The sequence below is a fragment of the Chaetodon auriga genome, chromosome 17, assembly GCF_051107435.1.
Source record: "Chaetodon auriga isolate fChaAug3 chromosome 17, fChaAug3.hap1, whole genome shotgun sequence".
NCBI lineage: Eukaryota > Metazoa > Chordata > Actinopteri > Chaetodontiformes > Chaetodontidae > Chaetodon > Chaetodon auriga.
Window position 1 is genome coordinate 15,368,382 of NC_135090.1, and position 14,574 is coordinate 15,382,955.

General features: G+C 42.3%; 1 protein-coding gene across 8 annotated transcripts in view; it reads right to left on the reverse strand.

The window, feature by feature from the left end:
* Window positions 1–137: 137 nt before the first annotated feature.
* ptk2aa (protein tyrosine kinase 2aa) overlaps window positions 138–14,574 on the reverse strand; it is a 57,032-nt gene continuing 42,595 nt past the window's right edge. For all 8 annotated transcript variants that reach the window (XM_076753847.1, XM_076753846.1, XM_076753845.1 and 5 more), the window contains 18 exons: window positions 14,196–14,293; window positions 13,940–14,024; window positions 13,719–13,819; window positions 13,373–13,488; window positions 12,943–13,043; window positions 12,477–12,566; window positions 12,097–12,301; window positions 11,203–11,314; window positions 11,032–11,106; window positions 9,279–9,386; window positions 8,949–9,053; window positions 5,456–5,518; window positions 4,901–4,940; window positions 4,492–4,595; window positions 2,852–3,007; window positions 2,614–2,694; window positions 2,246–2,331; window positions 138–2,151 (listed from right to left, as the gene is read on the reverse strand). In XM_076753847.1, coding sequence (XP_076609962.1) covers window positions 2,037–2,151; window positions 2,246–2,331; window positions 2,614–2,694; window positions 2,852–3,007; window positions 4,492–4,595; window positions 4,901–4,940; window positions 5,456–5,518; window positions 8,949–9,053; window positions 9,279–9,386; window positions 11,032–11,106; window positions 11,203–11,314; window positions 12,097–12,301; window positions 12,477–12,566; window positions 12,943–13,043; window positions 13,373–13,488; window positions 13,719–13,819; window positions 13,940–14,024; window positions 14,196–14,293 — 1,841 coding nt within the window. In that variant the 3' untranslated portion in view covers window positions 138–2,036. The remainder of the gene's footprint in view (window positions 2,152–2,245; window positions 2,332–2,613; window positions 2,695–2,851; window positions 3,008–4,491; window positions 4,596–4,900; window positions 4,941–5,455; window positions 5,519–8,948; window positions 9,054–9,278; window positions 9,387–11,031; window positions 11,107–11,202; window positions 11,315–12,096; window positions 12,302–12,476; window positions 12,567–12,942; window positions 13,044–13,372; window positions 13,489–13,718; window positions 13,820–13,939; window positions 14,025–14,195; window positions 14,294–14,574) is intronic.

Sequence of the window (14,574 nt, forward strand, 5' to 3'; positions counted from 1 at the left end):
CGGTGAGTAAATCTAAACAGTGTGTCCTGCATTTAAACCACTTGAAATTGGGATATGACACCTAATACACACATCCCATACAATATTAGACAGAGAGCGTGAGATTAGGGACAGACACACTTCAAAGAATCAGACTCACGTATTATTTCTTTAATGATAACAGTGTTTTATTTGCTTGTTTTAGCAACTGTACATGTGACTCCTTCCTGAGAATACTGCTCACCTCAGGGGAGAGGGACCAGTGGAATGGAGAGAGAATCAGAGAGGGAGGAGAGGAAGACGGAGCTGAAGGGGGGGGTGGTAAGATGGGGAGAAAAAGTAGAAATGTGGGGGGTGATGGAGGAGGAGAAGCGAGGGAATAAAAGGTATAAATAACTCCAGTGGAGGCAGGTAGAAAGACAGGGAAGGAAAACAGGAGGACTGATGGAGGAGAGATTAAGCGCACATCCTGCTGAACAAGTTAAACCATAAACTGCATGAAAATGCCTGTGCTTCCTGCTGTCCACCAACCCATACTGTAGTTTTTTAAGGTGTGAATCTGTGCCTGGTTTTGTCAGTATATAGGCATGCAGCCATAAAACAAGTGATGATTAAAGGGCCAATTAACTTTCAGTCCAGTTAGTTGTAAATGAAAGTGCAGCTGTAATTCACCTGCTAAAAAAAAAGACTAACAGATTATTATCAATAATACTGAATTCTCCTCTGATCATGAACCAGAGTTTCTGGGGAAAAAAAAGTCCCAAAATATTTAATTCCTGGATCGACTAAACTGAAGGAAATTTGTTAAAGAGGATGTAGCTGAAAACCTGCACTGCATGTTAATGAGTGAGCATTTATGAGAAGATAAATAGGACAGGAGGAACTCACAACATGACAGATGCAACAACACAATTTGGCTTCAAACACAAAAGAAAGCAATCAAGTAACCAATGTGATTTTTACATTTTTGAAGACACTGATGACAGGTGAGTTGCAGCTAGAATTGTTCTTGAATTATTGGGTGAACCAATTTCGGCGCATTCAGAGTGTAATGTTCCTTTTTAGTCAATTGCAGGTCATTTGGCACAGGTTTAGCTCCTCCATTGTAGCTCAAATCCACCCTTCCTCCACCTCTCTCCCTTCACTTCCCCCCTCGTTCATCCCTCTCCCTTATTCACTAACAATTCATGCCTCAGAAACGTGTTAAAAATATAGCTTCTTTGTATATTTACTATGCAAGTTAACTTAAAAAAGTGGCCTGTGACATTTAATTTGTTCTTCAAAATTCAGCTTTTCATATTTCATTTTTCATGCCATCTCTTGATGCCTGAGATAAAGAGATCTAGAGAGAAGAAGATGAGAAACACAGATGAAAATATGACATTTATGAGGAGCTGTAAATCTATAACTTTTGCCCATACAATTCTTGAGGAAGACTGAAAAACTGACATATAGAGACATACTGTAAGAGTCAAGGCTGAAAATAGCAATAATAATAATTAATAATGATATAAAAGAATGTTTAAACAACATTATCATATCATCTTCATCATCCTCCTCATCCTGGCTCTTCAGTTCCAGTTGTTACATCCTGCATACGTTGAGTGTGTGTTAGTCGTGTTCGTGTGGCAGATTCCGGTGCGTCCATTCACCAAAATATCTCTGCGGCGGTCCTTCAAGCGAGCCTCTTAAACCTTTGTTTGATTCACGGAAAGATTTAAAAAGTAGTAACGGCTGATTCTTTAAAAACTCACCTTTGAGGATATACGTGATGGGGGAGGAGAAGAGCGTTTCTCTGGATACAAAAGCAAATAATGCAACAAGAGTACAAAACAACACGATATTGACCAAAACTTGACCGTCGCCAGAGAGAAAAAGGAAAGCGATGAATGTTTGAGGGAGCTGATTGTTTCAGTCACGTCTGCTGTCCATCAGTTCATTTTGTCCTCCGTCCGTTAACTGATATCCATCCAAACGTTCTCTTCTCTGTGACTGGCTAAGAGCTGCTGCACCCCCCGTCTCCACAGCAGCGCAAACTGGCGGCCCCTTCGACTTAATTAAATCCTGATCATCTTGAGTCGTGATTGGTCGATGACATCCAGCAGGTTCTTGGCGTCGACTGCGAGGGCGTGAGCTGCCATTAGCATGTGTTTCTTGTAGTCCTTCTGTAAACTGTCCGGAACACAGAAAACAATCGGCGTGTCACCATTGCTATGAAATAAGTCGTAAACCATCGCTATCAGTGATGAAGGGTATGTGCACCCACCTCGTCATGACGTACTGCTGGGCCAGTTTCATCTTTGATATTAACTCGGCCAGATCTGAATTCAACAACTTCTGAGCCATCTCAATCTGCGGTGACATAAACAAAATGTCAATGCAGCAATTTCCAGGAGATGAATGCCATAATGTCTTTGATGCATTAAAAATATGAAATCTTATGCAGCATATGTGTGAATATATGTCTCCATATATAAAAACAAGCATATTTCTAATGAAATGCCAATGCTAGAACATAGAAATTTGTATACTAGAGTCATCACCATCAGGGTTTTCCCAGTGATTTCCCTCTGAGACACCTTTAGTGACAGTGTAAAAATGTGACTGTGTGTGTGTGTGCGTGTGCATATTTACCTCTCTGTGTGTGCTGGCTGGCAGCACAGGAAGTGTCTCATCCACCGTCGCTAGCAGAGTCCTCAGTGCCAGACCCACCTCCTGACAAACACACACACTTTGTGGCATCAGTCTTCAGTACAAATATGCACTCTTAACTCTGCTGCTGATGATGGATCTTTAGCGTGTCTCCAGACATTAAAATAACTGTTGCATTAGAACACTTCAAGCTAACATGATGTTTAAGTACCGATCCTACCTTGACCATCGGGACGTACTCCTCTGGGGCTGCAGGCTGAATCCTATTGGACATCTCAATCACAGCTTTCACCAGTCCTGTCACGTTCTCATACACTTTGTCATTAGAACGATCCAAGTTGGCGGTGGGGGGCGGGCTGATCTCCTGAGGCTGCAACTGGACCGGTGAAAAGTACGACGAGTTACAGTGAGCGAGAGAAAACAACATTTCTGTAATGTAATTAAGTAAATCTTGAAAGTAAAAACTGTGTTACAATTTATATTACGAGTTATATTTAAAAGCTTTCAGGGTCAATGTAGGAGACTGTAGTTAGCCAGACACAACACTAGGAGGCAGTATCTGACTAGATTTACACACCCTCTCCCTCTATCTCACACACGCGCGCGCACACACACACACACAAGCCTCGGGTTGTTATTTCTGCCTACGTGCATCTCTACCTACTGCGCACACTACATACTTGACTTTTCTACAATGACCGAGCAGTGTGTAGGTTGTTAGTACAGGGTGATGACAGGACACACAGGGTCAGTTGTCTATGACAGACTCAAAGTTCAACCTGCATTAAGCACAAGTTTTTACACAGCTGTTAAATGATTTAGTGTAATGTGATGACAGGGTGAAGCTCTGTGTACCCGCTGACTGTTTACAGTTTGTTTTTGTCTTTCTGGCTCCCAGTGGTCAGAAATCCCTTAATGCAGGGTTAATCAATGTTCACAAAACTTGTTTTAAATGGTGTGCTGCAGACACTAATGTGGCTGCTTAATTAAAGCACGGCTGAAGTGATTTGTAGGCCACCTCTTTAATGGGAAAGAGCTCAGCAGAGAGCTTGATTCAAATGAAGAGTCTTTTTAAGCCACCGATCAGTTAATGACTGACCAACATCACATCAGCGTCACTTCTTCAGAGGAACAACATCAAATTCATATACATTTTGGATGGATGCTTCTTCTAAGATCAAACTATTAACTACATTACTTGAACTATAAGATCTAAAGACGCAATGGAAGACATGACAGTTCAGAGAGCTTCAGAAAGCTCCCCGTGCTAATAATGGTAACTATAAGCTAACTACCTCTACAATGATGACAGACACACACACAAAGATCATCTTACCCTCCACGGCTATTGGGAGGTTTAGGCGATGGGAGAAGGGTGTGGTTGGGTGGAGGGGGGTTTGACAGAGAAGAGGTTGAAGGGGATTGGGGTGTGCAGGTCGTGAAGGGATGGGAAGGGGTTTGACAGATTGATCGGTGGATAGATGGAGGCAGAATAACAGGTCAGAAATGCAGGAGAAGGAGCAACAAGGGAAACAAAAAGAATGAATGCATGGATGTTAATGACAGAGGGGGGAGGAGGAGCAAAGGGGGAGAGAACAGGGACAGCACATTAGGCCAAAGCCAACCACAGCATGCATCCCATCAATGCCAAATAGCGCTGACGATCAACACAATAAAACACAGAACTGCCAGACTTCCATGAATGAAAGAGGCAAAGTAAGAGCAGAGGTTTAATCAGCTGCTTCTGATCGTTTTTACGCTGGGGAATAAATCCTGTATTTTTGGGAGACTAACTGTTCACAGCTCTGATGTATTATGTCCTTTTTTTAAGTTTGAGCATATGTATGTGTGTATACATACCTTGACCCCCTCGTTGTAGCTGTCCACCGGGCTGAGACTGGCCAGGTTGCCTGGGTGACCAGGAGCTCCAGGGCGGGGCGGTTTCTTAGGAGGAGCCACATGTTCTGAAAAGAAAAGGAGTATAATAGTATCATATGTAGTATGCCAACTAATCCTAGTGTCATCAGTGTGGAGTGTGTTAGCATTGCTAGGATTATGGGAATAGAGTATGGAGAAAGCATGAAACAGATACTTTATGTTGGCATGCAGCAGTGGAGAGGATGTGAGTACGTACATTTACTCATACCTAAACACAATTTTAAGGCTTTTGTACTTTTTGTACTGATCCTAATTTAACTTTAATACTCCAATATTACAGTATAGGAACTACAATGAGTCATATTATTACTCTTGCTGCTAGTTCTCTCACCTGGTTTCCCTACAGGCTGGTAGATATGTTGGCTTCCACCCTGAGCACAGAAAAACACAGACACAGCATGTTAATGGTATGCAAAACTTTCATGTCTTCATGATCACTGAAGGCGACAAACGTCTTGAGTAAGAGCCAAAAAGTTAACGTAATACTGATTTCACGTCCCACAAGCAAAGTCTCGACTCAGCTACAGTTACAGCTGATCCAGTGTGGAGATGATAAGGTTAATGTCTTCGCTTTACGACACTGTAACTCACATTTACAGTCAAATGGGACTGTGCAGTACTTCTGGGTTTACGGTTCCCATGAGCCCTCTGTGGTCATGTGGTTGGTGTGTAGGCAGTACCCTCTCTGGCACACACACAGAAATACTTTCTTTCTTTCTCCCAGACTCTGTATTTCCTCTCTCTGTCTGTCTGTCTGACTGACTGAATACTCTTCCTCGCTCTTGTACTTCTCATTTCTTAATTTTTCTCTAACTAACTCACTAACAGCCCTTTGTCAATGTGTCAACAAACACACACACATGCACACACACACACGGTGACTCACCGGTGCTTGTAGTGTGCCGTCCTCTCTGTCAATGCTTCCTCTGCTGTTTCTGGACTCTGTCTTCTGCAGGGAAGAGACAGAAAGACATATTTAATGAAGATATTTGAAATAAATATAAACCACAAATAAGCATCCCTTTAGCAGAAGTTTCCATGACTGTAAAATTAATTTCAAAATAAGTAACACAATGAACCCAAAGTCACCGCTGACTTCTGCAGGCTACAGAAATAACAGCAGCCATAGCTATGTTTTCCTGACCAAACACCACATTTCAACAGAAAAATGCATTATCAACCAACTCAAGCATTTGGCACAATTTAAATTCCACCGGTATGACCTGCAGTGGTTTGTGATTTTTCCATCACCATCATCTTCATGACAGCCTGCTTGTCTACAGGAAGCAGCAACATTACAAAACAATGTCCACATTTGCGCCACTAAAACCAAGCATGACTCCAGACTCCCTCTCTCTTTCCGTTTCAGTACCGTTTTGGTGAAGCACGCCTTGAAGAGATGCATCCTGGGAGAATAGAGGCCAAAGAAGACGGGAGGAGGAAAGCAGAGGGTGGAGGCCATCGAAAGAAGGGCGGAGATAGGGACAGAAAGTATGAGAGATGGAAGCGGAGACGAACTTTAAGACATAGAGAGAGAAGGACTGATAAAGGGAAGGACGGAGAGAGCAGAGAAACTGGGAGACAGAGAGGAAACTAAGGACGTAGAAGATGGTGCAGAGACTGAGAGAAATGCACCGAGGAGGACAGAAAAAGTGAGTCAGAGAAGAATGGAGGGGGAGGAAGGGACAGACAGAGGAAGAGAGAAAGTTTTTCCAGAGGAGGAAAAGCTCCACTGAGCCACAGAGACAAAATCCTGGAGAGAAAAGATCCAAACGCCTCACTCTCCTCTCTGTTCCTCTCCCTCAGTCTGTTTCTCCCTCCCACTTTTTCCATCTCTCTGCATCTCCCTCTGTTTCCCCTCTCTCTGTCTCTCTCTCTCTCTCTGTCTCTCTCTCTCTCCCTGATGGGTGACTCCTTGTTCGTTCCACCCTCTCCATGGCTCTTGCCAATCCCACTTCCTTTCTCCCTCCTCCTGTTCCTCCTCACAAACTTCCATCTCCTTCTTTTCAGGCCTAACGTTCCTGCTCTCTTATGGTTTTTGCTTTAATTCTCCTTGATTCTCCCGTTGATCCTCATTTCAAGTTCGCTTGCATATTTCACATATACAGCTTACTTCTGCACTTCAGACTACTCTGTGGTAGCAGAAGTTCTGAGATCTTCTACTTGAGTAAAAGTATTAATACGTCAATGTAAAAAACTACACTACAAATGAAAGTCCGGAAATTTTACTTCAGTACAAATGCTCAGTGTCGTACTCATTGAGCAGCAGATTGTATTATATCAGCATAATACTGCACTATCATGACTGATGCATTTTAAAGCTTATATACTGTTGGGTAGTTTATAGTAATGTACCTAAATTAATACAATTAGTAGTTTATAGCTTATCATGTGCTTTGAAATACAAAGTACAATGATTCCCTCTGAGATGTAGAAAAGTATAAAGTAACATGTACTGAAAATACTCATGGATTCTCAGCTCATCAGTCAGTTGCTGGCATGTTATGGTACTCCATAGTAGCATACTTTCTGTGGTGTTGTCAGTGCACTAAACAGTGATGGAGGGCTCAGTCAACACACAGTAGGCTACAGCTGCAAAGAGCTACATAAACCACACTGCCTCAAACAATAAATGTCTGTGGTTAACTCAATGTCACAACTGATTGTCAGTGCGTACATAGTTCCCTCTATTTTCAAATGCTAGAACCGTGACATTATGAGATTAAAACAAGATTAACTCTGAATTCACCGCGGTGACTTGTTTGTACGAACTGACTTGTGGTTTTACAATGGCGGTGCATCAGGGGGAATGGAAAACAGTCCCCAGGCAGCAGTTGCACATTGGTTCCTCTGCGACGTATCAAGTGTCAGGAATGTGGCTGTCTGTCTACTGATGGAAGAAGCCATCAAATATCGGGATTTTATTCATCCCTGTCAAGGAATCTTCCTCTGCAAATTTCCATGAGGGTCCAAAGTCAGGGCCATAAAACTGCTATGTGCTGTAATATGCTATTTAGTGACCTTAGTGAGGAAAAAAAAAAACTACGTCCAGTGGTTACCAAATAACAAATAAGGAATTCAGTCTGCGAGGTCTGTCCTGAGAGACTTCCTGTTCTGTGAAGCCATAAATGTGCCTTGCGAGCATGGCAAGCTGACCAGATTCATCAGCAAGATCAATGACGGATAAAGAGAGGCGACATCACTCCCCATCCCTCATCACTCATCTCTGTGGATTTCTCTCTTTCTGCCATTCAGCTCTCCCACACCTGGCTCAAAAACAAACAGCCCATCAAGGCAAGAGGAGAAGCAATCTGACCCACAGAGAGAGGAAAAACAGACTTGTTTTGAAAAGCGGTGATTTGGCTCCTTACGGGGGATGTTTCACTGGCTGATGAGATAAATCAAACGCAACTGAGCCAGTTCAGAGATCTGACAAAGATATTCTGCAGCTCATCTGGCAACAACAAAACACATGAAGATGCTGTGCTAAGTGGAAAAAGAGCAGACCAGCTACAATATTTGATCTTTACACCTAAGTATTTGCTTTGTTTATGTTGATTCGTCCTGTCAGCCATGACGACTATGGGTTATGACACTTTTTCAACATCCAGGGGTTTGGATTACTCGTATTTTTGATTTCCTTCTTTCTTATTTTTGTGCATGCTTTTAGGTTTAATGTTTGTTTTCAAATGCAATGCTGTAAGTTTGGTTTTGCAGTTTAATATTTCAGCATCGATTGCGTTAGTAGCACCACAATCTTATCTATAATGACAGAAAACTGCCTTGCATGAGCATAGTATTCAGGTTATTAGATAACAAGCCATTGCACTTAGATTTCTTGAATCTCCTTGCAAGACGATAACAAAACAGCCACTGCTTCTCCAGCGTACACCAACACTAAATAAACAGCATCCCACAGCCTCACACACATGAACAAACCAGCATGTGCTGGTTGCGAAGCAGCTAACACTAGTTTGGTTAGCTGTCAAGCTGCCCGAGAAGCAGATCCCTACTTTAATGGCTAATTGAGGGGGCTACTTTCTGTATTTACTTTAAGTTGGACATGGAGAAAAGTGAGTGTAATTATTTCAGTAAAGTTGAAAGTTCATTTGGAAAACTTTGTGGGATACATGCTGGTTAGCCTGAAAAAAAAATTGTTATTTGTGGGGTAGTGTTTCCCGAAATCAGAGGTGGTGAGTGCAAAGTGTAAGACTGACCCACAGACACTGAAGGACCTGGTTGAAAAATACTGGAATTTCCCCTTCAGTGTCCGATTGTTACTGGAAGTGATGTCTTGCTAATAACATGGCAGTAGTCCACAGACAAAAGCTGAAAACAGGAGCTTAGACTGTGTATAAATATCTCTGTTTGTCAAATACCATGAAGCTCTCCTCCTGCTCCAGCCACCGCTGGTCGTCCTCCATCTGTTGCTGCTGCATCATCAGCCTCTCCTCCATCAGAGCATGGCCTACACACCCACCGTCCTGTTGAGGACATGTGTGCTTCAATGTCAGCTGGTTTTTTCACATTTAGTCACATTAAAAAATTAATTCAGAACTTGTTTATTTGGCTTTTTGTCTCTTTCAGGGCAGCAACATGATCACCTCAGTCATCTTTATATGCTGGCCACTGAAGGACTGACAGTTACATTACTTAGACATCATCCTCTGACTGTATTCAGGTACATTTTTATGTGAATGTGCGCGCACCTCCATGTTCGGGCTCCACAGTGCAGTGTGTTCAGGTCTGTGTTGATTCCAGGAATCAGTTGGTGGGTAGCTGCCTCCCACTCCTCCTACACCACCGTGGGCTGACGGCTGGAGGTGCACAGAAAGCGAGGCACAGAGATGGTAGGAAATGGTTAATAATGATGAAATTCTAACTTCTAAACAAGCCTTATGTGTATATGAACAATAAGCAAACACGTCACCTGATCAAGCCAAGGCTGCCCCTGTTTCCCTTCATATGGTATAAAACTTAACCATAAATTTCTAGCAGTTTGTTACTGACATTAAAAATAAAGGTTGGCTTTGAAGAAAACAAAACTGGAAAAACTGAATGCAATGAAACAAAAGAAATAAAATGATTTTTGAAATGCATAAAAAAACAGTAAAGGTGAGGGTTACAGAGTGTGAAATGACTGATATTTCTTCTCTGAATCAGAGTGAATAATCAAGGAATCAAAATCAATCAATAATAACAAGACCTGATTTGTCACAAAGCCTCAAAGAATCATGGGAGTTCTGGCAGAGCACTTGAGCTACTCTCAGTTCGATGTATAACACATGCTACCAAAATATATAGATGCTCTTCTCACTTGAAAGCACTTAAAATGATACATTCCTTATAAGGACGAGAGAAAGAGCAGCTCATTGCCATAAGAGCTGGAGAGTGGCTTTGATTTGTGAGTGTGTGTCAGTGTGTGTGTGTGTGTGTGTGTGTGGCTTTTAGCACGACAGGAAATGCCTGCTGTCTGCTCGGTTTATGAGGAGAGGAATAACTGCACTGAAAGTCTCCCTCGTTTTCTCTGCCTTCGCATTTCTCTGTCTGACATTGACACATGCAGCACACGCCTGCTGTCCACCAACACACTGAGTTCACCAGTTTGACCTTCACTGTGACCACAGCGCTCAACCTGGACGTCTCAGAGTCTGAGATCATTTTGATAGGCAAAAGCAAGATTTATAGAACCTGACAAAAGACATTACGCTGTCTTTATTAGCCGCTGTCAGTTCACATCAAGCAATATGATTTGCTTAAAAAGAGAAAAACTGAACGCTTTGCACATACAGTGGCTTGTACTGCACAGCTAGAGGGGAACTGCAGGATGAACATGAAATCTATTTTCACCAAGGAGCACAGAGGACTGATAGAGAGCTTCGTCACATGGTGCAACAATAATCACCTCAAGCTCAATGTAAGCAGAACCAATGAGGTTGCTTCACATGCATCTCCAACTCGGCAGCACAGACGAGCTATGCAATGACCAGTTTCACAGTGATTAGTGTCACCAATTCAGTATCTGACCAAATGTAAAATATATTCACAATCCGACCTTCTGTTCCTGAGTTATGGCCAAAATCGTGACCTTTGACCGCGAAAATCTAATCAGTTCATCCTTGAGTCCATGTGAAACTTTGCACCAAATTTGAAGAAATTCCCTCGAGGTGTTCCTGAAATACTGAGTTCATGAGAATGGGAACACATGATCGTATGAAGTGTATTACTACACAGGCAGTTCCAGTTCATTTGCACATGATTGCATTTTGTTTTCATTTATGTTTTACACAGAGTCCCCACTTTTTGAGAATCAAGGCTGTAAAATGTCTGGGAGGCAGAGGAAAACACCGGTGCAGCCACGGTGGATGAGAAGGAACAGAGGAGCACAGTTTCCTCACAACGGGAGCTGTGTGCGTTTGTGTGTATTCTGTATGTGTGTGTGTGTGTGTGTGTTTGCTGTACCGGGAAGTGGTTGAGTTGGGGGCTGGAGAAGAAGCCTTCACTGGAACGAGGACTGGGGTAACCTGGTCGACTGGGCTACAGACAGAAAGATAACAGTTTGCTTGTTTGTCAGCCAGGACAAACACTTTTACTGAAACACAGTGTAATGAGAGAGAGTTCACTCAGTCTTACTTTAGGAGGCGCTTCATCGGACCCTCCAGAGTCCCAGGACACGGTGACTTGTCTCCTCATCTCCATTCGTAGTCTCTCCTCTTGTTGAAGTTTCTCTTCCTCGAGTATGGTGCTGCAAAAGTTATAGGCAAAGGAGGAGATCCTTTAGAAGTACTAAGACCACACTTTAAAAACTACAAGTAAAAGTCCTGCATTGAAAATGTTACAAAGATAAAAGAAGTCTAATCAAAATGTTCTTAAAGCATTAAAAGTGCTCAATACACATAAACAGCTGCTGTGAGTGTCATACTATGTATTATATATTATATCATTAGATCATTATTACTCATACATTAATGTAATAATGACAGTGATGTTAAAAGTATAATATTTCCCTCTGAATTGTAGTGGAGTAGAAGTATAAAGTGGCTTGAGAAGAAAAGACTGAAGAGCCAAAAGGAGAAAAATTCCTCCAACATGTTTATATTTCTCAGTGCAGGAAAAATAAACCAAACAGGTCATTTTTTGAGGAAAAGTGGGGAAAACTAGCTGCATCATCTCTGCGTGGTGGAAATTCAATCCAGAGGAAAATTCTTCTTCTTCATTTGGAGAAAAAACTAGCTCTAAAAATACAAAATGATAGAGGCTACTGTGATTTTCTTGATGGTAAATCCACCAAGGTGTCAGGATTCAGGCTGAACAGTGATCAGAAGAATCGAAGTGACGTAGATTCATCAAAGTAAAACAAAGTGCTCCTTTACATTGAGCAATTTGAATTCATTTTTTTGATTTTACCAACAGGATTTGCATTATTTTTATCATTTATCAAATTAACTTTAATACAACAGTGATATAAAATAGAACAAATATATTACGCACGCAGACACAAACTGACAAAACAAAGCATTTCATCACCTGAGTTGTGTTTTGAGTTCAGTGAATCGTGGCCGCTTGCTGGGGTCATATGACCAACATTTGGTCATCAAACTGTAGAGGGTGGGCGGGCACTGAGGAGGCATAGCCAATCGCTCGCCGTTCTCTATCCTGCCAATCACGTCGTTGTTTTTCACCCCCTGGAAAGGCTTGATGCCGTACATCAAGATCTCCCACATGCACACGCCTACAGAGGGAGGAGGAGGAGCAAATGTTGGACACAGTGTTGGAGTGAAGGACCGTTTCTCTGATGATGTACTGTAATTATAAATGTCCTGTAACAGCAACTAACACCATGCACACACACACACACACACACACACACACACACACACACACACACACACACGATCATAACCCACCAAACATCCAGACATCAGAGGCAGAGGTGAATCTTCTGAAGTTGATGGATTCAGGAGCCATCCATTTGATGGGGAGTTTACCTTTGGAAGCTGAGACAAAGACAAACACGGATACTTCAGAAGTACAGAACGATTTTTTTTATATAACTACATTAAACTTTCAGAGGGTTAGAGGCTTAAAGCATACCGTTTTCATAACATGCCAACATGTGCAATGGGTTACTTAAAATAAGCTGCAGTACCCTGATGTAACCTTTTGATGGTGGTAAAGTACTTGCAACCAGAAAAGTTGGTCACAGACACTCAACTAGAAGTGTTACAGGGGCAACAAACTGGTCTCAGGTCACTGAAAACTGTCTCGGAAGCATTTAAAATATTAGTGACTCAATGTTCTGGGTCAGAATATCACACAAAGCTGTGCTCGGTTTGCATGTGTGTTGGTTTTACTGTCCTTGTGTGTCATTACCTTTGTAGTAGGAGCTGTCCTCCATGTATCGAGACAGACCAAAGTCTCCCAGCATCACACAGTCGACTGAAGAGACCAACACATTGCGAGCTGCGATGTCCCTGTAAGTCAGCGTGGGCTGTCATTAGGCCTGAATCATACTTGTTATTTGTCTTTTCTTAGATGCAAAATATCTATCAAAAAACATGAGGGAGGCACTGCAAAACACTACAACATGACATCAATCTTCAATCTGCCCTGGTTAATTAGTTTGAACTTCTATATATCTGGCATGGTAATAATAATGTGAATCCATTACATGCAATCATATACCCACAGTTATTCCTCAGTCAGTCTATGTAATCTTATGTGTGTGTGCGTGTGTGTGTGTGTGTGTGTGTGTGTGTGTGTGTGTGTGTGTGTGTGTGTGTGTGTGTGTGTGTGTGTATACCTGTGCACAAAGCGTTTGCTCTCCAGATATGCCAGTGCTGTGCTGAGCTGGTAGGCAAACAGAATGAGGGTGGCCAAGTCCAAGCTGTACTTCCTCACCTGAAGGAACGAACGTAACTGTAGACAGAGGGGATGGAGGTAATGGTAGAGATGAGAGTGATGATCTCACTTATTCAAGAAAGTAAAAAATGGTTTGATACACAGAGAAAATAAGAAAATAAGGCTTTTAAGGCGGGCTTCCTCTGGATGACTACCTTCATGAGTTACACTCAATATTTACATGTGTACACTGACGAGAAGTGACACACACTCTGCTCGGCCTGCTGCCCTCACAGCCTCATTCATACCTCTCCCAGAGTGCAGAGCTCCATGATGATCCACACGGGGTTTTCTGTGATCACTCCGATCAGCTTAACGATGTGCGGGTGGTCAAACTGACGCATCGTCACTACAAGGGAAACAAACACACACATCGACGCATTAACATAAGAAGTGAGTCATGGTTTACGAATGCTTCATGCTGACACACACACACACACACACACACACACACACAGAGCGGAATTACATGCTTCTTGTAGGAACTTTTCTCTGACGCTGTCTGATGTACAGTTCTTGCAGGTCTTAATGGCGACAGGTAGAGCTGGTTTGTCCTGCAGAGCACACAGCAGGTCACAAGTCAGCAGATCACGGATAATACAGTTAATTCATTTTGGTATCTATGGCACAGATTCTATTATTCTATGTATTCCATGTTGTATTCCATTACTTTAAACCTTAAACTATGCCCTCTTTGTGGGTGTGTGTGTGTGTATTTCCATTACCGGGCTGTTATAGACTCCTTGGTGCACATCTCCAAACTGACCCTCTCCTATGCAGCGGCCCAACTCTATCCTGTCCCTCTGGATCTCATAATCCCGTGCTGAGAGAGAGGAGGAGAAAAGAAAAGGAAGGAACAAGTGTGAAGAGGTAAGTAAGTACTTTTATCTGCTGTTTCTCATACACTGGAAGCACTGGAAAGGCCCATCACATTGACATGCTTCTCTCAGACCGCATGGATGAGGTTCACCAGGACAAGATCATCTGGATGTCGGGTAATTGTTTTAATTGCAGAAAAGTAAGGAAAAGATACTCTTAAGACAATTTAAAATGATTTCTGATTTTTGAAGTCCTTTTTGATAAACCCCACCCACTGCAGATTAG